At 34.2% G+C, this 24,816-nt stretch overlaps 4 protein-coding genes across 6 annotated transcripts; all 4 read right to left on the bottom strand.

Annotated features, from left to right (window-relative positions):
* Positions 1-890: 890 nt before the first annotated feature.
* LOC135076445 (uncharacterized) lies at positions 891-6,572 on the bottom strand. 3 transcript variants are annotated; one of them, XM_063970911.1, is made up of 5 exons: positions 6,439-6,572; positions 5,875-5,972; positions 4,031-5,579; positions 3,730-3,868; positions 891-3,429 (listed from the first exon to the last, which is right to left on the bottom strand). In XM_063970911.1, the coding sequence occupies exons 3-5, from the start codon at positions 4,094-4,096 to the stop codon at positions 2,150-2,152; spliced, it is 1,485 nt and encodes a 494-aa protein (XP_063826981.1). In that variant the 5' UTR covers positions 4,097-5,579; positions 5,875-5,972; positions 6,439-6,572; the 3' UTR covers positions 891-2,149. The 3 variants fall into 2 exon arrangements, with proteins under 3 accessions (XP_063826981.1, XP_063826982.1, XP_063826980.1); XM_063970910.1 differs by having other exon boundaries at positions 4,031-5,972.
* A 3,434-nt stretch (positions 6,573-10,006) lies between these two features.
* On the bottom strand, positions 10,007-12,033 carry LOC135076444 (uncharacterized). Its single transcript, XM_063970909.1, has 4 exons — positions 11,949-12,033; positions 11,393-11,531; positions 10,966-11,063; positions 10,007-10,665 (listed from the first exon to the last, which is right to left on the bottom strand). Exons 1-4 carry the CDS (start codon positions 12,009-12,011, stop codon positions 10,600-10,602), a joined length of 366 nt encoding a protein of 121 aa, XP_063826979.1. The 5' UTR covers positions 12,012-12,033; the 3' UTR covers positions 10,007-10,599.
* Positions 12,034-13,419: 1,386 nt separating this feature from the next.
* LOC135076442 (facilitated trehalose transporter Tret1-like) lies at positions 13,420-15,447 on the bottom strand. The gene is made up of 3 exons (XM_063970908.1): positions 15,363-15,447; positions 14,898-15,036; positions 13,420-14,753 (listed from the first exon to the last, which is right to left on the bottom strand). Exons 1-3 carry the CDS (start codon positions 15,426-15,428, stop codon positions 13,939-13,941), a joined length of 1,020 nt encoding a protein of 339 aa, XP_063826978.1. The 5' UTR covers positions 15,429-15,447; the 3' UTR covers positions 13,420-13,938.
* A 7,083-nt stretch (positions 15,448-22,530) lies between these two features.
* On the bottom strand, positions 22,531-24,558 carry LOC135076441 (facilitated trehalose transporter Tret1-like). Its single transcript, XM_063970907.1, has 3 exons — positions 24,456-24,558; positions 24,205-24,343; positions 22,531-24,073 (listed from the first exon to the last, which is right to left on the bottom strand). Exons 1-3 carry the CDS (start codon positions 24,519-24,521, stop codon positions 22,806-22,808), a joined length of 1,473 nt encoding a protein of 490 aa, XP_063826977.1. The 5' UTR covers positions 24,522-24,558; the 3' UTR covers positions 22,531-22,805.
* Positions 24,559-24,816: the final 258 nt, after the last annotated feature.

The following is a 24,816-nucleotide window of genomic DNA, read 5'->3' as shown; positions in this document are numbered from 1 at the left end:
CAAAACCTACTGTCCACAAATGTACCACCAACTATCAAATTAAATATCACTAGAAACAGTGTAACCAATTTAAAGTTGTATACCTCTAAAAAAAACACCCGTTAGAAACCTAATAACAGTTAGCAGTTAGGTTGTCAAATCATTCTTGTGCTGAGTTACTTATTAAGTTTACACAAAATATGTGAAACTTGCGGAGAGTCGTAAACTACAAAAATGATTTTGCTATTTCTCCAAATACATTAATTCTTGGTAAACTAGTTTTCGAGTTCTAGTTTGTCAAATCAAACGTAACAGTTGATGTCATGGTATTTAGGACAGGAAGACTTGACACATTTGGTAGGAAATAGCTCAGCGATAGCCCGAGTAGGTTTGTGGGCCAGCGGCGCAGCAGGCCACTTCCGGCCAGCTCCACCATCACTTGGCAGCTCACCAACTGTTACAGCCTTCACTTATGTCAACATTTGCAAAACGTAAGCTAAAATAAAATTGTAACTCACTAATTTATTGCTGTGCTGGATAAACGGAATCATAAAAAATCTAGAATTAATTAATTAATGATGATGATGCATCATTTCATCCATAGGACGTCCACTGCTGAACATAGGCCTCCCCTAATGACTTCTACATCGCACGGTTGGTAGCGGCCTGTATCCAGCGCCTTCCTGCTATCTTTACCAGGTCGTCGGTCCACCTTGTGGGTGGACGTCCCACGCTGCGTTTTCCGGTACGTGGCCTCCACTCCAGAACCTTGCTGCCCCATCGGCCGTCATTTCTGCGTACGTACTATGTATAGGGCACATAGATTTCTGTTATGTAACAATTAGGCCAGTTTTGGTCTTACCGTTAGTATAATAATATTTAAGTTAATGTTATAAAATAAAACAATCCCGTTATATCAATATACATTTTATTAACGAAATAGTTAAACTTTTAATTGTGTATCACACAAAAAGTAACAAAAAAACATGTACAAGTAAGATGGTCGCATCGTTAGGGTCTCCTCCAGGAGAACCTACAACCCTTGGACATCATAGTAATTGTCATCCTACTAATATTATAAGTTTGTGTGGATGTTTCACGCAAAAACTACTGAACAAATTTTCATGAAACTTTACAGTGTTATTGTTTATAACCCAGAATAACATAAAGGCTATAATTTATGACGATCTGTGACAAACTAAATTTCACGCGGGTGAAGCCGCGGGCAAAAGCTAGTATCTTTTATTTTGCATTTATTCGCTGGGTTGCACCACCTATCTTTGATCGTAACTATAACGATGACCGTCGTTTTTTGTTTGGAGTTAAAGTAAGATGGTGCAACTGAGCCTTAGAGTAACATTTATCTAGTTTCCAAAATAAACACTTTAGGCTCGGTTGAACCATCTTTCTTTACCATACACACAAAACACCGGTTACTGTTAAAGTAAGTTGGTACAACTCAGCCTAAACTCGACTTTTGTCGGTCAATTTGGTAAGATCTGTCTAGAATACAGATGTATCTAACCTAATGTTTACACCAAATACTTAAATTAACTTATTTTAAAGTTAAAAACAAGCGAAGCATACGATGACGGCACTTTTCCCCTAAGTATAAACATTTATAGAAACACTTAGTGATAACAAAAAGTCGAAAACAAATAGTTTTCTGTAATGGGTTGGTATTTTTTTTGGTTAATGAACTGAATTGAATACCTTACTGTTTGTTCCTAGATTCTAAAATATTTAGTATTTCATAGATGTACTTCCTACTTCTTAAACATTTTGAATAATTTACTACTTTACGCTGTTAATGCGGAACTGTGCGTCACAATAAAGACTTCAATTCATAAAATTAGTCACATTCTTTTAACATAATTTAAAGGCTACTGCGACACATTAAGTAGAAGCCGCTAGATAAAATATAATGATATTCTGTACTGTAAAGAAAGTTTCTTTTATTGGCAATAGACGTCTTTATTATTATTTATTTATTTATTTATAATTATAAAAATAGGAAGAGTTGAGAAAATTACCTGCACAATTCTTCACTATTCCGTGCACTCTTCCACAAAATAGTTAAAACGCCATCATAATAATCTATGATGAAGTTTTATGTGAAGAGGCTCACGAAATGCCATCTGACCAAGCTCACTTCATATTTCGTGGAATTTTAACGTTGATTTCTTGTTTGTACGTTTTTAGGATCGTCTTCAGACCTTACTTGAGGTTGATCCTTCTTAAACAATGCTGCTATCTCATAAATGGTTTTATCTTTTGTTTCAGGTAAATACTTATAAGTAAGGATGATACATATTGTTGAACAAAGGCTGAAGAATAAAAAAGTTCCAAATATATCGAAAACAGAAAACATCATTGGTGACACCCTAATAATTGTAGCAAAATATAACATAGCGAGCGTGGAAGTACAAAAAATACTAAAGCTTCTGGCTTTGACTGGTAATAGTTCTCCATAAATAGAGGTTGACAATATAGCTGGACCACAGCATATTGCTAAAGAATATACAACTAGTAAAGTGATTACTATATAAGAGTTTTGAGATATAACACTTAATTTGACTAGACACAAGTAAATAGACAATATGAATAAAAATGTTGTACCTATTGTTGAATTCACTAACAAAATTGTTCGTCTTTTGAGAACTTTAGATACTCCACAGCCTATATACATACCCAAAACACTAAATCCATCTAAAACTAGCACGCCAATATGTGCTGTCGATTCTTTATCAGTAATTTCCTTCATTATTTCTAAGGCGTAAACAGCACACACAAGTTTTCCCGATATGTGATAAACCAAAAAAACTAATAAACATAGCAATATAGGTTTGTATACGTCTGGTAGTTGTATAATTTCAACATAGTGTAAAATGCATTTTTTAATTGGTCTGAATTTTACGTCATGTACGTGTAGTTCCTCTTGCAAGTTTATCAGATCTTTTAATTCTTTTTCTGCCTTCTCGTCTTCTCCTTTTAATAATCGATGGGTTTCAGCGCACTGATCATATTTACCCTTAAAAGCCAACCAGTAGGGAGATTCCGGTATAAAAAATCCAGTCGAGAAGCAATAACTCGAACACAGTACGGCAAGGAGTCCAATGAATTTGTAGTGGGTAAATATTCCAATTGCATTTGCGGTCCATATTCCCCAGAAAAAGGTAGCCGATTTCAAAGTAAGGAAGATTCCTCGATATTTAGTCGACGAATACTCTGCGAGTATGGGGCCATATACTGTCATTTGTCCGGCTCCAGTGACGCCATAGATCATTTGGCTGAAGAATATGTGCGCGGGGCTGCGACTGTAGTAAAGAAGTACCGACGCGCTAAAGGTGCAGATGGAGATGGCTAGCAAGGTCTTCTTTCGTCCACAAAAATGAGAAAGGAGAGTCAAAATTAGGTTGCACGGTATACTTGTGTAGCTGCTAATGGATGCTGCAACAATGGAGTAACTAAATCGGTAACAATCAAAGCAAATAATTTATTTTAAACACCGTATTTCAAAAAACGTATCTATATGACAATGTAGATTACTTTTTAAACTATCAAATCTACAGGCTTTCAATATTTGTCTACCTAATAATTATGATGCTTCAGAAAATTATGTATTAAATCCGGATTAAAATGATCTAAATCAAAACGTATAATGTATGTATAAGTGCGCCATTTACAAAGGAACTTTGATTGTTATTCAATCGAAAATGCTTTTAACACTGGTTAACAAAATAAACTTACTTATCCAGGGATAAAATTTATCCTCTAAAACCACCGTTGTGTTGGTTTCCTTTATCAATTGAGGAATGATTACGGTGGGTGCTCCAGTAACAAGCCCGACGATAAAGAAATAACTCCATATTGTCAAACTTACATTCACCTGAAAAATCATTAACTATAGATATTTTTGCACCACATAGACATAATATAGGTAGCTATTTTGGTCTTATTTTAGTAATATTTTAAAACAAATCAATTATTCTCATAAAGCAAAATGTCACTAACACTTTATCACTCAACATCTTTCTATCGCTCAACACACCTGTCTCAAAAACTGAATCCAAGTCACTTTGTCTGAGGCATTTTCATTGTCACTTCTATTCTCCATATCAATGATTGTTTTATGTTACCGCTTCCACTCAAGGTAACCGACTGATGACTACTGTTTTGAAAACACAAGTGATTTGACCAAATGCGGGAGTTAATCACGACGAATAATAAGTTTTTGGAATGTTTAGTCCCAATATCGTCTGTGCGCTTGCCAAACCGTAGGTACTTTCAATTTTTTTAATTTTAAAGGTAGTTTTAAAGGCCGATCTCATGCACAAACCCATTTGTGCAATTCCTCATAGAAACAGTGTTTGCTAAATTACATTACATAACTACGAGTAATGCAACAGGCAGTTTCTTTAAAAACATGTCACTATACTTAAGTATTCCTTAGGTACTTAAGTTCCTTATGTGCCAATATTGGGACAACAGTTCTTTAAAAATGAACCTACAGGTGAAATTAAACAAGTAAGAAGAAATGAATGAAGCTTCATATTCAGTAAAACGCTACCGGTAGTGGTTCAAACTAACCATATCACTAGTGTTAGTAATCTTTTGACCTCAGATCATACAAGGTTTTGCCAAATGTGTTTTTTTTTTGTTAATGAAAGATTTGATTTAAATGGAAGCATAATGTTTTTTGCATAAATAAGTATATTCAGTTAAAAAATTCCTAAAGTTTATTTATCGGTGTAACATTCAATACAGTGTTTATTGAAATAGGGCCGCAATTTCATTTAATGTTTTATCTTTAGTTTCTGGCAGATATTTATATGCTAGAAAAATGCATGTGATAGAAAAAGTTGCATAAAATAGAAAAGTATTTTCAGTATCAATAGCCCAAAGTAAATACGGTGTAAATTTTACACTTAATGCAAAAAGTGCACTATCAAACACACCTGATAATATCACTCCAAAACTTCTACCTTTCAATGGAAACAATTCGCTACAAATGACGCCAAACAAAAGCATGGGGCCACAACATGTAACTAACGAATATAAAACCAAAATGCTTAAAAAAATTATATTATTTTCAGACAGTATTTTGAATTTAATCAAATACAAATAAAATGACACCGCAAACATCAGTATTGCGGATAATGTGGATGAACATAAGAACATAGTTCTTCGTTTTAAGCGTTTTGCTAAAACACAGCCCATATACATGCCTAATACACTAAATCCATCCAATATCAACATAAAATAATGACTTGTATATGTATTTTTTGTAACTTTTCCTAATATTTCAATTGCATACATAGCAAGAACCATTTTTCCCGAAGCTACATGCATAATTTGAATTATGAATCCTATAGAGACAGGTTTGTAAAACGATGGTTGATATACTATTATCGTCCAATATTCTTTAACTGTAGTTAACAGAGATTTGCGTGTTTGTGTTGACTCTTTGGCATCTTTTTGGGAACTTTCAATAATCGCTTTCAACTCCTTCTCGGCATCCTCGTCGGCCCCCTTCAACCATCGGTGTGCTGCTGCGCATTCTTCATATCTGCCCCTTGATGCAAGCCAGAATGGAGTTTCTGGCATGACAAATGTTATTAAAAAATTAATTATTGAACATGATATCCCAACTATGCCAATGTAATTGTAAGGACAGAATGTTCCTATCGTATTGGAACACCAGATACCCCAATTCACGGAAGCTGATTTCAAAGCAAAAAATAAACCCCTATATCTTGGCTTCATGCTCTCAGTCATGACCATTAGGACCATTGACATCAACAAGCCACCTAGAACTCCACAAAATAATCTGCTTACAAGAATATGCGTAGTATTTTTACTACAATAGAATATTGTAAAGGAGACGAAACTAACTACAGTCGCGTAGTTATATAATTTTTTGCGCCCGAAGTGATGTACAACGATGACCGAGATGACCACCGTCGGGATTGCGACAAAGCCGGATGCAGATGCTGGAAAACAAAATAATACATTTACATAAAACAATCAAAGATTAACACATATTGGTGATTATTCTAACTTATGCATATACACATCGACAATAAAGTATAGAAAGTAGGGTATCGCCCCTCTCTTGAATGAAAACTATTTTTAAATACCATTTGTCATAATTTTTCGAACTCATGAAAACTCGTTTTTATTTTAATTTTACTATTCCAAATACTTATACTTCATCATCATCATCATCATCATCATTTCAGCCATAGGACGTCCACTGCTGAACATACGCCTCCCCTAATGCTTTCCACGTTAATCGATTGGTAGAGCGGCCTGCGTCCAGCGCCTCCCTGCTACCTTTACGTTATTTTAAAAGTATACATAAATTGTATTAAATCTGATTTAAAATTATATTAAAAAAAAACTGCATGGATTTCTATCACAAAAACGGATAAAAGGAGAGGTTCAATGAACACTTGCCTATCCAAGAGCCCATTTCCCTGCTGACTGCGTCGGTTGAGTTCGCCCTTGCCCTCAGCTGGGCCACGGCCACCGTTGGACTCCCGAAGCTCAGCCCCAGCATGAAGGAGTACACGCATGCCGACAGACACACTAGCAACTAAAAACATATGAACAGTTTATAAAATCGTGTAATAATGTCAATAAACTGAAACCTATACATGCAATACGGCAAATAAATCAAGTGGGTCTAACTTACCTGTCGTCCTAAAACAGGTAATTTATAACTCTGTTCCCCGATAAGTGTGTATTTTATGTCCATTGTTATACTACGTACTAAAGGAGTCAACTCGATTATTTTTATCCTTTTTTATCGCGTTGGATCACGCGCACTCCAAGTGTCCAACTCAACTTAGTATGAGAACATCAAGTGCTCGCGTAATCTTTTTTGTAAAAAGGAAAACTATTTAATAAAATACTTTTGCACGCTAGGAGACAATTTCCTTATAAATTCGTTATGGTATTGTTACACATATGGGTGACAAATAGACCTCTGTGATAAGATTAACATATGTGCAAAAATTTTGTCACGAAATAGAATAATTTAAAATAAAAAGCAACGTTAATGTAGTACTACAAGACAGATTGTACTGTGAATGCCCCTATATGATTTGATTCTTATTAACGTACCTACTGTTGAGAAGTTGTTACCTACTAGTAGGTACCTACTCCAAATTCTGATATAATGTGCACAAAAATGGTATTTAATTGCCAGCACAGATAACTGCCACAAATTGGAAGATCCCCCGGTTTTTATGTAGAGCACAGTAACTAAATAAACTCGTAAATAACTAAAAGTACGGTGATTCAAGATAGCATGCATTCGGGCTAGAGTTATCCGGATTCCGTGCATTCGGAATTCAGGTAAATCATATTAGTAGAATAGAAGAATAGAATAGAAATCATTTATTTGCGTAAGAGACACGGTACATTTTGTTCAAATTATACATAAAGCAGTTTGTAAGTGCATGCGTGCTCTACCGAATGTCAGCATGCAAAAACTTAACAAAAATGTCACATTAAATAAATTAAAAAGATGTCCATTAATAAAATCATAATAATATTACATGCTTGTCAGGTACACATTCATTTACATTGTTTATTTAAGTCAAAATATTCTTTCATGTCATAAAAGCACTCTCCAACAAGCCAGCGTTTTAATTTACGTAAAAACAAAGTAGTAGGTAATTGTCTAATTTCTAAGGGGATTCTATTATATACGCGAATGGGCATTATATAACAGTTGTTATTATGGAGAGTACTATTATGTTGTGGCAACATTAGTTTGTGCGGGTCTCTCGGTCGTAGCCTCTGTATATGAGTTTCCGTTTTAAAGAATGACATGTTATGCCTTATGAAAGTTCCTATTTCAAAGATATACATGGCTGTCACTGTAAGTAAGTTGTATTTCTTAAACATAGGCCTGCAGCTTTCACGTGGCCCAATGCCACTTATGGCTCGCACCCATTTTTTTTGAGCAATAAACACCTTTTGCACATCTGTTAAGTTTCCCCACAAAATTATTCCATATCTCAACACTGATGATACATAACCATGGTATGCCATGATGGCAGTCTTTTCATTTGTTGTATTTCTTAGACGATACAGAGCAAATACGAAACGGCTTAACTTCTTACATATACCCTGAACATGACTTTTCCAATTGCAATGGCGATCTAGTGTAATACCCAAAAATTTCGTCTCATGGACTTCATCTATAACTTGTTCTCGGCACTTTAAGTTTAAGTTTATGCTTTTACTTTTGACGTTATGAAACTGAATGTATTTAGTTTTTGAGGCGTTAATTAAGAGATTATTCTGTCTTAACCAGTTATCTACATTAACTATTGATTTATTAATCGATGCTTCGTAGCTCACCCCTTTCTCATTATTTGGTATAACAAGTGAAATATCATCTGCAAACAAGATAGTTTCAAAACGGGTAGCCTTCGGTAAGTCGTTTACATATAAAAGAAACAACAAGGGTCCCAGGACGCTTCCCTGAGGAATGCCCAATTTATTTTGTTGAAAGGATGACCTATAGTCAATCGCCTCGTTACTCTGATTAATTTTTGTGACCTGTACGCATTGCGTTCTGTCTGCAAGGTAACTCCTGATCCAGTTGAGCGCAGGTCCTCTAATGCCATATTTTTCGCATTTGTCGAGGAGGATTTTGTGGTCAACTCGATCGAATGCCTTGCTAAGGTCAAAGAATATAGATGTAACTGGCACTTTGCTATCTATAAAATTGGTAACGCTACACATCAGTCTGTATCCTGCGAGAGTTGTAGATTTATGTTTCTGAAACCCATTCTGCTCCTTGGCTATGATATTATGTTTATCCAGAAAGTTTGTGATCCTAACTTTCATAGCCTTTTCAAAAATTTTTGAAAGAATAGGAACAAGAGTTATAGGCCGATAGTTATTTACATCCCGTTTGTCATTCTTTTTAAACAATGGTTTGACAATGGAGTGTTTAAGTGACTCTGGAAATAAACCTTGCTCAAATGATAAATTTATCAGATGCACTAGTATTGGCGCTAGATATTTGGCACACGCTTTAAGTATGGGCGTGGAGAGGTGATCTATTCCTACTGATTTTGTGCTATTCAAAGATATAATAATATTTAGGACTTCACATTCCGTGCATGGTTTCAGAAATATACTAGTATTTTAGTAGAGTTCGTGGTTCCGATTTTCGGCATTAAGAATCGCAGTCAAAACGTATACTTAAACTACTCTTACGATTCATACGCATCTCTGTAGTAAATCAGAAAAGAAACAATTTTTTTTAATCCAAGTTTTTTTTGCATAAAAAATTAATTCAGTCATAATATTATGTGAAAAGCAGGATGACTTTATCATGAAATTATCGTCTTCTTTGTCGGACACTCTTGTCAGATTGGTCATGGTTGCATTGACGAGGCACACGTTGGGGTGTTAGATGTCATTTTCGAAGGCAGCTCTCCTGCCAATTTTGACGCTGAGGCGTTGCGAGTACACTGGATCATCGTGGACTCAGTAAGATAGCGTCTATCCTGCAGTCTCAGAGAACAAGTTTCAGCTCCATATAGAAAGATTGGGAACACAAGGCATTTCATCAATCTGACTTAAGTTTTCTTGGTAATTCTCCTGTTCTTCCAAATCCCTGTCGTTCCATTGCATGTATAGGCGCTGGTAAATTATACAATTTATTGACGACTTTAAATAAATATCACTTACGTTAATAGCACAAAGACAAGACGAATCTTTCTATCTCTCTTAGTACTAGTAGACTAGTTGCTAATAGTAAAAAAAAGCTTTTAATTAATGTTGCCAACACATGATTTAGTTATCGATGTAACATTTTATAGAGTTGTGTTTATTGAAATAGGGCCGCAATTTCATTTAATGTTTTATCTTTAGTTTCTGGCAGATACTTATATTCTAAAATAATGCATGCGGTAGAAAAAATTGCAAAAAATAGAAAAGTATTTTCAGTATTGATAGCCCAAAGTAAATACGGTGTAAATTTCATACTTAATCCAAAAAGTGCACTATTAATCACACCTGATAATATCACTCCAAAACTTCTACCTTTTAATGGAAACAATTCGCCACAAATAACGCTAAACAAAAGCATGGGGCCACAACATGTAATTAACGAATATAAAACCAATATACTTAAAAATAATATGTTATTTTCAGACATTATTTTGAATTTAACCAAATACAAATAAAATGACACAGCAAACATTAGTATTGCTGATAATGTTGATGAACATAACAACATAGTTCTTCTTTTTAAGCGTTTTGCTAAGACACAGCCCATATACATGCCTAACACACTAAATCCATCCAATATCAACATAAAATAGTGAGCTGTAGTTTTATTTTTTGTAACTTTTCCTATTATTTCAATTGCATACATAGAAAAAACCAATTTTCCTGTAGCTACACACATCATTTCAATTATGAAGCCTATAGAGACAGGTTTATAAAATGATGGTTGACATATTATCGTCCAATATTCTTTAACTGTAGTTAACAGAGATTTGCGTGTTTGTATTGACACTATGCCATCTTGTTGGAAACTATCAATAATCGCTTTCAACTCTTTCTCGGCATCCTCGTTCGCCCCCTTCAACCATCGGTGTGCTGCTGCGCATTCTTCATATCTGCCCCTTGATGCAAGCCAGAATGGAGTTTCTGGTATGACAAATGTTATGAAAAAGTTAATTACTGAACATGACATCCCAACTATTCCAATGTAATTGTAAGGACAGAATGTTCCTATCGTATTGGAACACCAGACACCCCAATAAATTGAAGCTGATTTTAAGGCAAAAAATAAACCCCTATATTTTATCTTGGCTTCATGCTCTCGGTCATGACCATTAGGAACGTTGACAACAACAAGCCACTTTGAACTCCGCAGAATAATCTGCTTACAAGAAGATCCGTAGCATTTTTACTACAATAGAGTATTGTAAAGCACACGAAACTAACTACAGTCGCGTAGTTATAAACTTTTTTGCGCCCGAAGTGATGTACAACGATGACCGAGATGACCACCGTCGGGATTGCGACAAAGCCGGATGCAGATGCTGGAAAACAAAACAAAACAATCAAAGATAAACATAGTATTGAGTAGGTAATACTGTTCTAACTTATACCTAGGTATACACATCAACAAAAAAGTATAGAAAGGTGGGTATCGCCCCTGCTTGAATGAAAACAATTTTTGGATTAAATTTTTCGTATTTTTTCCAGTTCATGAAATCTCGTTTCTATTTATTTTATTGTTCCAAATTTGCTAAAGTACCATATTTTAAAGATGTAATAATTTTTAATCTGATAAGTTATATTTTAAAAAGGAACTGCATGGATTTGTATCACAAAAACGAATAAAAGGAGAGGTTGAATGAACACTTGCCTATCCAAGAGCCCATTTCCCTGCTGACTGCGTCGGTTGAGTTCGCCCTTGCCCTCAGCTGGGCCACGGCCACCGTGGGACTCCCGAAGCTCAGTCCCAGCATGAAGGAATACACGCATACTGACAGACACACTAGCAACTAAAAACGTATTGACAGTTATAAAATCGTATAATAATGTCACGTCAAAAGCAGTTTGCGAAAACCCTTTTTTTACTATCAATGGTCCAAAAATCTATCAGAAATCTACACAATATTTTGCGTTTTGATGTTTTAGTATAATTTTATATCTATTAAAGAAACGTGAAACTTAACTGTAAATTACAATCTCAGAAATTAACGTAATAATAAAAAACAGTAAGGTCATTTTTAAAACAATACATTGCCCTAACTTTCATAAATCTCTTCAAAATTTTCACGATACCTATAGGTACTTTGATTCTGAACAGTAAGTTGTCAATTAAAAATAACATGTTTCATTTAGCTTCTGTTTTTGGTAAAGAAACTGAAACCTATTCAGTATTCATACGATACGGCAAATAAGTAGGTCTAGCTCACCTGTCGTCCTAAAACAGGTAATCTATAATTCTGTTTCCCAATAAGTGTGTATTTTGCGTCCATTGTTATACTGCGTACTAGAGGAGACGCCTGAACTCGATTGTTTTTATCGCGTTGAATCGTCGATGAGAACGTCAAATGCAAGCGTTTTTTTTTCTTCTTCTAATTGATTAAATTATTCTTAATTAAGATAACTATACATAACAAAAAACTTTTGTACACTGTGACACAATCTCCTTTTAAATTCGTTATGGTATCGTCGTAACATAAGGGTGAGAAATGGTAAGATAAAATTAGGAAATTTATAAATTTGCAGTTCTTGTTATTTTCCGGTGACATTGTACAAGTATACGAGAGATTTAATTTATAATTTTCAAATATCTATTATATCTACCCGTGCAAAGCCGGGGCGGGCCGCTAGTATGTATACACTGTGACATTTTTTTTTGTTATTTTCCCGCGACAGAACGATTTAGGTACTTTTAGTAGTAAGAGACATTGTAAAAACATTTAGATTTAAAAAATACAATAATAAAAAGTGAAAAGAGTCTCCGTCGCCATCGCCAACAAGTGATGTGCATGCGTTGCAATAATTAGTGGTGTGTTTCAGATTGCCGATAAAATAAATTACTCAAGATTAAAAAATTAAATTTTAGGACATTCTTTTTTTACTGATTTGTGTTAAGTGTCAGTAAGTTATTTCTGTAAATATGGCAAGAATGCAAAGTAACATCGTGTATTTATAAATGAAAACTATATAACAATGTATATTTGACTAGCAATCCACCCCTGCTTCGCACAGGTACATGTATTATACCTACCTAAAAACCTTCTTCTTCAATCACTCTATCTACTAAAAATACATCAAATCCATTGCGTAGTTTTAAAGATTTAAGCATACAGTACCTAGCGAAGCGACTTTATTTTATACTATGTAGTGATTCCTTTCTCGTCGGGCACTTTGGAGCGACAAAAAAATAGCGACGTTATCAATATTAGTTCTTTATGAGAAAAAATTGACGGTTTATAAGTACCTACTAATTAAACAAGTTCACGTAAATAAAGACATACAAGTACATATTTTTATTTCATGCCTGTTGAGTACATTTTTTTAATTTATTTATTTAAGGCGAGTTACAGCCATGTAAAATACTAGTAACTGTTTTTTACTTCTCAACTATACTAAGATTTACTGACCCCAGAGAATATACTCCTGTCTAATATACTGACCCCAGATATATTACAGACCGATACCTGATTACCTGGACACCAAATTCGTAAAAACAATTTGAGTTAGACAATTAATTTAATATAATCATTTCGGCTGGATCTAGGTGAAGGTGTACCTACCTATGAGTACATAGTACACTTGTATTGTAGTAATCCAAACAATATGTAGGTATAACAAAGTTATATAAACGCCCTAGAAAGAGCACTATGCACTGAAGAAACTATTTGATTTGATTTGATACCCAAAGACCCTTTTATTGTATCCCAAATAAATGCATTCTCCTATATTTTGTCTCTGTGTACCAACTGATTGATTTCAGTATTCATCCTTGTTGTAACTGGCTGCTCTCCGATTTCTTTCCTATGTCCTTAGTTTTAAAACTATTTGCAATCTCATGCAATGTCTTGTTTTTAGTTTCTGGTAAAAATTTAAGCATTAAAATTATCAATACTGTGCTAACAATCGCATAACACAAAAAACACCCATGATTACCGAAATGTTTAAAAAGTATTGGTGAAATTTTGAGAACAGTTCCTAATCCCGTTTTCGCGAACATAGAAACAATACACACACTCAATCCTCTACATTTAAGAGGTAATGTCTCTCCAAATATTGATAAAGCCATAACTGCCCCACAACTTATAGTCAATGAAAATATTATTAACAAACCTAATGAAACATAAGTATTCTCAAAGATTAAAGAAGAGTTTACTAAATATAAATACAAACAAATAATATACAAAGCAGACGTTCCTGCAGTCAGAGACCATAGCAATAAAACTTTTTAATAAATTTAGACATAACACTACCTACCATCATACCACATATTGTAATAGCATCTATTATTAACATACCATAATATGCCGTAGATTCATTTTTTGTTATCTTGTGTAGTATTTCTATTGCATAAACAGCACAAACCATTTTTCCACTCATAAAGCAAGAGCCTACTACTAATAAAGATATTAAAAGAGCTTTATATACCTCTTCTTGCAATAAAGATACGTAACAATTCTTTAGCCGAGAAGATATACTTTTGTATTTCCTATTAGATTTCTTTGTGTTATTATTCAAAATATCATTAAGTTCAGTGTCTGATTTCTTATTAAAACCTTTTAACCAGCGATGGGACGATACACATTCTGTAATTTTTTCTTGACTGACTAACCAATACGGGGATTCGGGCATAATCAGTATAGCAACAAAATTGTAAACCGAACATGCGATTCCCAAAACTGCGATGTTACTCCAATGAAAAAACATCCCTATTGCATTTGCTACCCACACCCCTAAATACATCATCACACTTTTTGTCGTACAAAATACTCCTCTATACTCGGGTGAAGTGTACTCAGTCATTATAATAACGGTGAGACTGGTCTGTGAGGCAGCGTTAACTCCTTGCAGAACTTGACTGATTAATATCTGAGTGGCATCGGTACTGCAGTAGAGCACAATAAATGCAGTGAAAGTGTTAAGAACGACGAAAACGCAGCTCTTCCTTCTGCCAAAATAGTACATGATAATTGGTAAAGCCACACTCCACGGCACTCCCATGTATCCGCCAATGGACGCTGAAATAAAGAAATTATGAACTGATCACATTTAAATTTATTTAAAAAAGCTGAAGGTCAAGTCAAGTCAAGGACTAAAAACAATCAATCAATGTGTCCTGTAGAGAAAGTTATGTGCATAAGGTTAATAAATGACTATTTTACCGATCCATGACGCCATGTCCTCGCTGGCGGCTTCTGTAGAGTTCGCTTCCTTCCTCAGCTGCGGCAAGAGGACTGTCGGGGCGCCCAGAGACAGCCCGAACATGAAGTAGAACATTAACGCTATACTATTCACAAGGAACTGAAAAGACAAAAGCAATGAAATACACAAAAAGAAGAGAGAAAATAATTCACAAAAATAAAATATTTTTACAATAATGTTGAATTCTTCTCTCAGTTTCGGAATTTGATTATCAAGCATGGCTTTAACTGACAACGCCACTCTTGTGGCGGAGTTTTGGGCTGACACTGTGTAGGTTTGTTTTCGACACGAAAAGAAGAAGATGGCTTTAACTTCTTAGCCGAATTAGTTTGGCACATACAGAAAAAACACAAAACCAACAAAACTAAACTCACAAGCATAATATCATGAAAAAGCTTATGGAACAAAAATGTTTAAAATTTTACCTGTCTTAAGAAATGTGTCCATGAAACTCCATCATTTGTGCTAAGACCCTTATACTCAGCTTCCATTGAAAATGTGTTTAGGCAAACTGCGTCGAATAGAAGTAATTCTTTCTTAGTCTAAGCACTCTAAATACATTAATAGACTTTATCTTATTGGCACCTACTTACCTAAAACATACGAATTACTAATTTTAAACTACCTATATTTAAATTTTATCAAGAATATTGTCTTTATCCTTCAATTTGACGCATTTTTAGTATACTCGTAGTTCTTTTCGTTTCTCCATGAATCCACAAAAGGTTTTTTTTAAGTGTCTTATATTAACTGTAAAATTATCAAATTTATCTCAATACTTTTTTGTTCCTTTTGCAACACATTTTAAACTCCAGTACCACAACGTTTTCGGCCAGTAGAAAATTAAAACTAAATTCACAATTCAATTTACATTTATTTAAGGCTTTCATTTTGATGCATGAAATTCAATCTTACATGGTTAACATTCTTTGAATTTACCATATAAAAGGTGTCCTGGGTTCAATCGCACCTACCGAAGTAAACAATCTGCCGAGTACGTAATGACTTAATTTTCATTCTCTCCTTCAATATTACTGCATGGCGGATCGCGGAGCGCGATATTTTGTTGCAAGATACTAGAGAGGTCATAAAGGTGACAGAATCACATGCCATGTGCATGCTCAATGCTGCTAATGCTGTGAATTAAACATAACATTGTAAAACTTAATCTGTTTCTTGTTTACGAGCCAACTGACTGTTCTCAGATTTCTTGCCTATGTCCTTAGATTTAAAACTATTTGCAATCTCGTGCAATGTCTTGTTTTTAGTTTCTGGTAAATATTTAAGCATTAAAATTATTAATATTGTACTACCAATAGCATTACACAAAAAAACTCCATGATTACCTATTTTTTTGAAGAGATACGGCGAGATTTTAAGAACAGTTCCTAATCCCAATTTCGCAAACACAGAAACAATACAAATACTCACTCCTCTAGATTTAAGTGGTAATGTCTCCCTAAATATTGAGAGACCCATAACAACTGCACAACTTATTGTTAGCGAAAATGTTATTAATAAACCCAAAGATACATAAATATTTTCAGAGATCAAAGAAGAGTTCACTAGAAACAAATACAAACAAATAATATACAACGAACATGTGCCCGCAGCGAAAGATGACAGATATAGAACTTTTTGCTTAATAAAGGACATTGTCAGAAACGGCCTCAGATTCCTGGGTACAGCAGTAAAGTATCAAAATTGATCTCTTACTTTTTGAATACATAAATATTAATTAGATTGTAATGGACACTTGAGGATTAGAAAATGAAATAATAAAAGTCTTTTATATGTATTCCATAATACTATGACGACATCCGGACATTTTAGGGCGTGGCCTGCTCCATATCCTATGAAGTTCCATAATTTGTGTCGATAAAATCTATGTAAAATCGGCACAAGGCAATGCCGTACTTCATTGTTAGGAATCCACGTAATAGTGATGTTGATTGCGGTCATCATAGACAATAAGATACCGATCTTGTAAATAAAATAAATCGTCCAAATTGCTACAGTATGACTAGATTTTAATTAAAAGTTAAAAATATATTGCACGATACTACAAGAAGCTATCTAATGTGTCCAACTGGTCTAAAAGGTCATGAATAAAATAAAAAGAATTGTGATCATAATACTGATATTGACAATGACATAAATATGGGATCATCTTTAATATATCTGTAACAGTTTCAAAATCCGATGAAAAATCCAATGCCGCTTAAAGTGAGAGAAATGTCTAAAGTTCTAATAGAATTGAAAGTTTTATTCACTCAAAATGCTTATAACAATAAATTGGTAATACAATACATTTCAAATATTAAGTACCTACCTTTATAATGTATCGATAGAACCAAAATGATGTCCTCTCAGTTTGGAAAGGGAAAACCCAGGATTGGGGGAGCGCTCTAGGCAATTTTCAGAACATTTCATAGGTGGTAGTAAATAATATTTATTTTATTATTAAAATTGAATATTTTGATATTGATAAAATTGAATATACCTTTCGATTCAAATACCGAATATTTTTCAATCGATAAAAATTATCGAGAATTGTTAATAATATTCAATTAAAAGTTGTTCAATCCCTAGTCATGCATAGACTAAGACGGTAACCATGGAGATAGTTAGTTTGGTAAGTCACGTGTTAAATGTCAAGAGTGGAAAGTAAACATAGGATTCATGTTATTTATTTACGTGCAAAATGTTAGTAAGTAAATGATAAAAGTGGAACGCCGAGCTATTTCCAAAACCCGTCCAATATTATAATACAATTTGGCTGCGACAACTACAATACAGAACATCTCCCAAATCGATGTGCATACAATATTAAAATACAATACTAGTAAGTAAGAGGTTATGATAACAATATTGCTATCAATAAGTTTATAGAATTGGTCCGCCAGGAATAATTGTTCTTACATAAAGATTTGTGTCATTTAGAACCTAGAAAGTATTTTTTCGGCACTGTTGATCTAACGGCGAACAATGTATGGAGAACGAACATTGTCCTTTAGACATAACACTACCTACCATCATACCACATATTGTAATAGCATCTATTATTAACATGCCATAGTATGCCGAAGACTCATTGTTCGTAATCTTGTGTAATATTTCTATTGCGTAAACAGCACAAACTATTTTTCCACACATATAATACGAGCCTATCACCAATAAAGTTATTAAAAGAGCTTTGTAAACCTCTTCTTGCAATAATGATGTGTAACATTTTTTTAATCGAATTGGTATACTTTTGTATTTGTCATGATTACTTGCATTGAAATCATCCAAAATCTCATTAAGTTCAGTATCTGATTTCTCATTAAAACCTTTAAGCCAGCGATGTGATGATACACATTCTGTAAGTCTTTCTTTACTCACTAACCAATAGGGAGATTCGGGCATAATCATTATAGCCACAAAATTGTAAACTGAAAATGAGATTCCTAAAATTGCAATGTTACGCCAGTGAAAGAACATTCCTATTGCATTTGCTATCCACACCCCTAAAAACATCATCACACTTTTTGATGCACAAAATATTCCTCTATACTCGGGTGAAGTGTACTCAGTCATTATAATGACGGTGAGACTGGTTTGTGAGGCAGCATTAACTCCTTGCAGAACTTGACTGATTAATATCTGAGTGGCATCGGTACTGCAGTAGAGCACAATAAATGCAGTGAAAGTGTTAAGAACGACGAAAACGCAGCTCTTCCTTCTGCCAAAATAGTACATGATGATTGGTAAAGCCACACTCCACGGCACTCTCATGTAACCGCCAATAGACGCTGAAATAAAGAAATTATGAACTGATCACATTTATATTTATTTAAAAAAGCTAAAGGTCAAGTCAAGTCAAGGACTAAAAACAATCAATCAATGTGTCCAGCCCCCCTAGACAAAACGCACTTTTTGATCGAATCGAAAATCGAATCCGTCAAAACTCCATACAAAAAAGGGGCTTTTCGACCACTTTGCGACTGGTTTGCGATTATAATTTGCACTTTGTCTAGACCCACTGTAGAGAAAGTTATGAGCATAAGGTTAATAAATGACTATTTTACCGATCCATGACGCCATGTCCTCGCTGACGGCTTCTGTAGAGTTCGCTTCCTTCCTCAGCTGCGGCAAGAGGACTGTCGGGGCGCCCAGAGACAGCCCGAACATGAAGTAAAACACTAACGCTATGCTATTCACAAGGAACTGAAAAGACAAAAGCAATGAAATACACAAAAAGAAGAGAGAAAATAATTCACAAAAATAAAATATTTTTACAATAATGTTGAATTCTTCCCTCAGCTTCAGAATTTGATTATCAAGCATGGCTTTAACTTCTTAGCCGAATTAATTTGGTACATACAGAAAAAATACAAAACCAACAAAACTAAATTCACAAGAATAATAATATAATGAAAAAGCTTATGAAATAAAAATGTTTAAAATTTTACCTGTCTTAAGAAATGCGTCCATGACACTCCATCATTTGTGCTAAGACCCTTATACTCAGCTTCCATTGAAAATGTGTTTAGGCAAACTGCGTCGAATAGAAGACAAGTAACTCTTTGTTAGTCCAAGCACTCTAAATACATTAATAGACTTTATCTTATTGGCACCTACTTGTCTAAAACATACGAATTACTAATTTGAAACTACCTATATTTAAATTTTATCAAGAATATTGTCTTTATCCTTCAAATTGACGCATTTTTAGTATACTCGTAGTTCTTTTCGTTTCTCCATGAATCCACAAAAGTTTTTTTGAAGTGTTTTTTATTAAACTGTAAAATTAACAACTTTATCTCAATACTTTTTGTTCCTTTTGCAACACATTTTAAACTCCAGCACCACAACGTTTTCGACCAGTAGGATATTAAAACTAAATTCAAAATTCAATTTGCATTTATTTAAGGCTTTCATTTTGATGCATGAAATTCAATCTTACATGGTTAAAATTCTTTGGATTTACCATATAAAAGGTGTCCTGGGTTCAATCGCACCTACCGAAGTAAACAATCTGCCGAGTACGTAATGACTTAATTTTCATTCTCTCCTTCAATATTACTGCATGGCGGATCGCGGAGCGCGATATTTTGTTGCAAGATACTAGAGAGGTCATAAAGGTGACAGAATCACATGCCATGTGCATGCTAAATGCTGCTAATGCTGTGAATTAAACATAACATTGTAAAACTTAATCTGTTTCTTGTTTACGAACCAACTGACTGTTCTCAGATTTCTTGCCTATGTCCTTAGATTTAAAACTATTTGCAATCTCGTGCAATGTCTTGTTTTTAGTTTCTGGTAAATATTTAAGCATTAAAATTATTAATATTGTACTACCAATAGCATTACACAAAAAAACTCCATGATTACCTATTTTTTTGAAGAGATACGGCGAGATTTTAAGAACAGTTCCTAATCCCAATTTCGCAAACACAGAAACAATACAAATACTCACTCCTCTAGATTTAAGTGGTAATGTCTCCCCAAATATTGAGAGACCCATAACAACTGCACAACTTATTGTTAGCGAAAATGTTATTAATAAACCCAAAGATACATAAATATTTTCAGAGATCAAAGAAGAGTTCACTAGAAACAAATACAAACAAATAATATACAACGAACATGTGCCCGCAGCGAAAGATGACAGATATAGAACTTTTTGCTTAATAAATTTAGACATAACACTACCTACCATCATACCACATATTGTAATAGCATCTATTATTAACATGCCATAGTATGCCGAAGACTCATTGTTCGTAATCTTGTGTAATATTTCTATTGCGTAAACAGCACAAACTATTTTTCCACACATATAATACGAGCCTATCACCAATAAAGTTATTAAAAGAGCTTTGTAAACCTCTTCTTGCAATAATGATGTGTAACATTTTTTTAATCGAATTGGTATACTTTTGTATTTGTCATGATTACTTGCATTGAAATCATCCAAAATCTCATTAAGTTCAGTATCTGATTTCTCATTAAAACCTTTAAGCCAGCGATGTGATGATACACATTCTGTAAGTCTTTCTTTACTCACTAACCAATAGGGAGATTCGGGCATAATCATTATAGCCACAAAATTGTAAACTGAACATGAGATTCCTAAAATTGCAATGTTACGCCAGTGAAAGAACATTCCTATTGCATTTGCTATCCACACCCCTAAAAACATCATCACACTTTTTGATGCACAAAATATTCCTCTATACTCGGGTGAAGTGTACTCAGTCATTATAATGACGGTGAGACTGGTTTGTGAGGCAGCATTAACTCCTTGCAGAACTTGACTGATTAATATCTGAGTGGCATCGGTACTGCAGTAGAGCACAATAAATGCAGTGAAAGTGTTAAGAACGACGAAAACGCAGCTCTTCCTTCTGCCAAAATAGTACATGATGATTGGTAAAGCCACACTCCACGGCACTCTCATGTAACCGCCAATAGACGCTGAAATAAAGAAATTATGAACTGATCACATTTATATTTATTTAAAAAAGCTAAAGGTCAAGTCAAGTCAAGGACTAAAAACAATCAATCAATGTGTCCAGCCCCCCTAGACAAAACGCACTTTTTGATCGAATCGAAAATCGAATCCGTCAAAACTCCATACAAAAAAGGGGCTTTTCGACCACTTTGCGACTGGTTTGCGATTATAATTTGCACTTTGTCTAGACCCACTGTAGAGAAAGTTATGAGCATAAGGTTAATAAATGACTATTTTACCGATCCATGACGCCATGTCCTCGCTGACGGCTTCTGTAGAGTTCGCTTCCTTCCTCAGCTGCGGCAAGAGGACTGTCGGGGCGCCCAGAGACAGCCCGAACATGAAGTAAAACACTAACGCTATGCTATTCACAAGGAACTGAAAAGACAAAAGCAATGAAATACACAAAAAGAAGAGAGAAAATAATTCACAAAAATAAAATATTTTTACAATAATGTTGAATTCTTCCCTCAGCTTCAGAATTTGATTATCAAGCATGGCTTTAACTTCTTAGCCGAATTAATTTGGTACATACAGAAAAAATACAAAACCAACAAAACTAAATTCACAAGAATAATAATATAATGAAAAAGCTTATGAAATAAAAATGTTTAAAATTTTACCTGTCTTAAGAAATGCGTCCATGACACTCCATCATTTGTGCTAAGACCCTTATACTCAGCTTCCATTGAAAATGTGTTTAGGCAAACTGCGTCGAATAGAAGACAAGTAACTCTTTGTTAGTCCAAGCACTCTAAATACATTAATAGACTTTATCTTATTGGCACCTACTTGTCTAAAACATACGAATTACTAATTTGAAACTACCTATATTTAAATTTTATCAAGAATATTGTCTTTATCCTTCAAATTGACGCATTTTTAGTATACTCGTAGTTCTTTTCGTTTCTCCATGAATCCACAAAAGTTTTTTTGAAGTGTTTTTTATTAAACTGTAAAATTAACAACTTTATCTCAATACTTTTTGTTCCTTTTGCAACACATTTTAAACTCCAGCACCACAACGTTTTCGACCAGTAGGATATTAAAACTAAATTCAAAATTCAATTTGCATTTATTTAAGGCTTTCATTTTGATGCATGAAATTCAATCTTACATGGTTAAAATTCTTTGGATTTACCATATAAAAGGTGTCCTGGGTTCAATCGCACCTACCGAAGTAAACAATCTGCCGAGTACGTAATGACTTAATTTTCATTCTCTCCTTCAATATTACTGCATGGCGGATCGCGGAGCGCGATATTTTGTTGCAAGATACTAGAGAGGTCATAAAGGTGACAGAATCACATGCCATGTGCATGCTAAATGCTGCTAATGCTGTGAATTAAACATAACATTGTAAAACTTAATCTGTTTCTTGTTTACGAACCAACTGACTGTTCTCAGATTTCTTGCCTATGTCCTTAGATTTAAAACTATTTGCAATCTCGTGCAATGTCTTGTTTTTAGTTTCTGGTAAATATTTAAGCATTAAAATTATTAATATTGTACTACCAATAGCATTACACAAAAAAACTCCATGATTACCTATTTTTTTGAAGAGATACGGCGAGATTTTAAGAACAGTTCCTAATCCCAATTTCGCAAACACAGAAACAATACAAATACTCACTCCTCTAGATTTAAGTGGTAATGTCTCCCCAAATATTGAGAGACCCATAACAACTGCACAACTTATTGTTAGCGAAAATGTTATTAATAAACCCAAAGATACATAAATATTTTCAGAGATCAAAGAAGAGTTCACTAGAAACAAATACAAACAAATAATATACAACGAACATGTGCCCGCAGCGAAAGATGACAGATATAGAACTTTTTGCTTAATAAATTTAGACATAACACTACCTACCATCATACCACATATTGTAATAGCATCTATTATTAACATGCCATAGTATGCCGAAGACTCATTGTTCGTAATCTTGTGTAATATTTCTATTGCGTAAACAGCACAAACTATTTTTCCACACATATAATACGAGCCTATCACCAATAAAGTTATTAAAAGAGCTTTGTAAACCTCTTCTTGCAATAATGATGTGTAACATTTTTTTAATCGAATTGGTATACTTTTGTATTTGTCATGATTACTTGCATTGAAATCATCCAAAATCTCATTAAGTTCAGTATCTGATTTCTCATTAAAACCTTTAAGCCAGCGATGTGATGATACACATTCTGTAAGTCTTTCTTTACTCACTAACCAATAGGGAGATTCGGGCATAATCATTATAGCCACAAAATTGTAAACTGAACATGAGATTCCTAAAATTGCAATGTTACGCCAGTGAAAGAACATTCCTATTGCATTTGCTATCCACACCCCTAAAAACATCATCACACTTTTTGATGCACAAAATATTCCTCTATACTCGGGTGAAGTGTACTCAGTCATTATAATGACGGTGAGACTGGTCTGTGAGGCAGCGTTAACTCCTTGCAGAACTTGACTGATTAATATCTGAGTGGCATCGGTACTGCAGTAGAGCACAATAAATGCAGTGAAAGTGTTAAGAACGACGAAAACGCAGCTCTTCCTTCTGCCAAAATAGTACATGATGATTGGTAAAGCCACACTCCACGGCACTCCCATGTATCCGCCAATGGACGCTGAAATAAAGAAATTATTAACTGATCACATTTATATTTATTTAAAAAAGCTGAAGGTCAAGTCAAGGACTAAAAATAGTGTGTCCTGTAGAGAAAGTTATGAGCATAAGGTTAATAAATGACTATTTTACCGATCCATGACGCCATGTCCTCGCTGACGGCTTCTGTAGAGTTCGCTTCCTTCCTCAGCTGCGGCAAGAGGACTGTCGGGGCGCCCAGAGACAGCCCGAACATAAAGTAGAACATTAACGCTATGCTGTTCACAAGGAACTGAAAAGATATTATGACCAAAATAAATATAAATAAGAACTAATATACTAACATGGCAGGCAAACATTTATCTAAGCGAAAAATAACTGTATTAATTTCTGAAAGTACCTACCTGTCTAAAACAATGTTTCCATGAGACTTCATTACTTCTGCTAATATCCTTATATTTAGCGTCCATCAGAAATTCTTGTTCACAATAGACAGACTACAACCAATTCTAAATATTTCCTTTTTATGTTAATACATTCAATGCAGAACAGTCATAGTACCTACTTGGTTAAACGTTCTTCTTATATCTATAAACATACAAAATTACTTATTTGAATTCTATTTAAGTTTTATCAAGAATCTTATTAAACCGTCTAACTGACAATGACACTCAACACAACATTACCTTCGGAGCTCAGTGAATTTTTACATAATATTTTGCTTGTTCAGTTTCGTTTAATTATGTTAACAAGTTTAGTTATATT

Source organism: Ostrinia nubilalis, chromosome 12 (genome assembly GCF_963855985.1).
Source record: "Ostrinia nubilalis chromosome 12, ilOstNubi1.1, whole genome shotgun sequence".
Taxonomy (NCBI): domain Eukaryota; kingdom Metazoa; phylum Arthropoda; class Insecta; order Lepidoptera; family Crambidae; genus Ostrinia; species Ostrinia nubilalis.
This window is presented reverse-complemented; position numbering and strand designations above follow the sequence as displayed.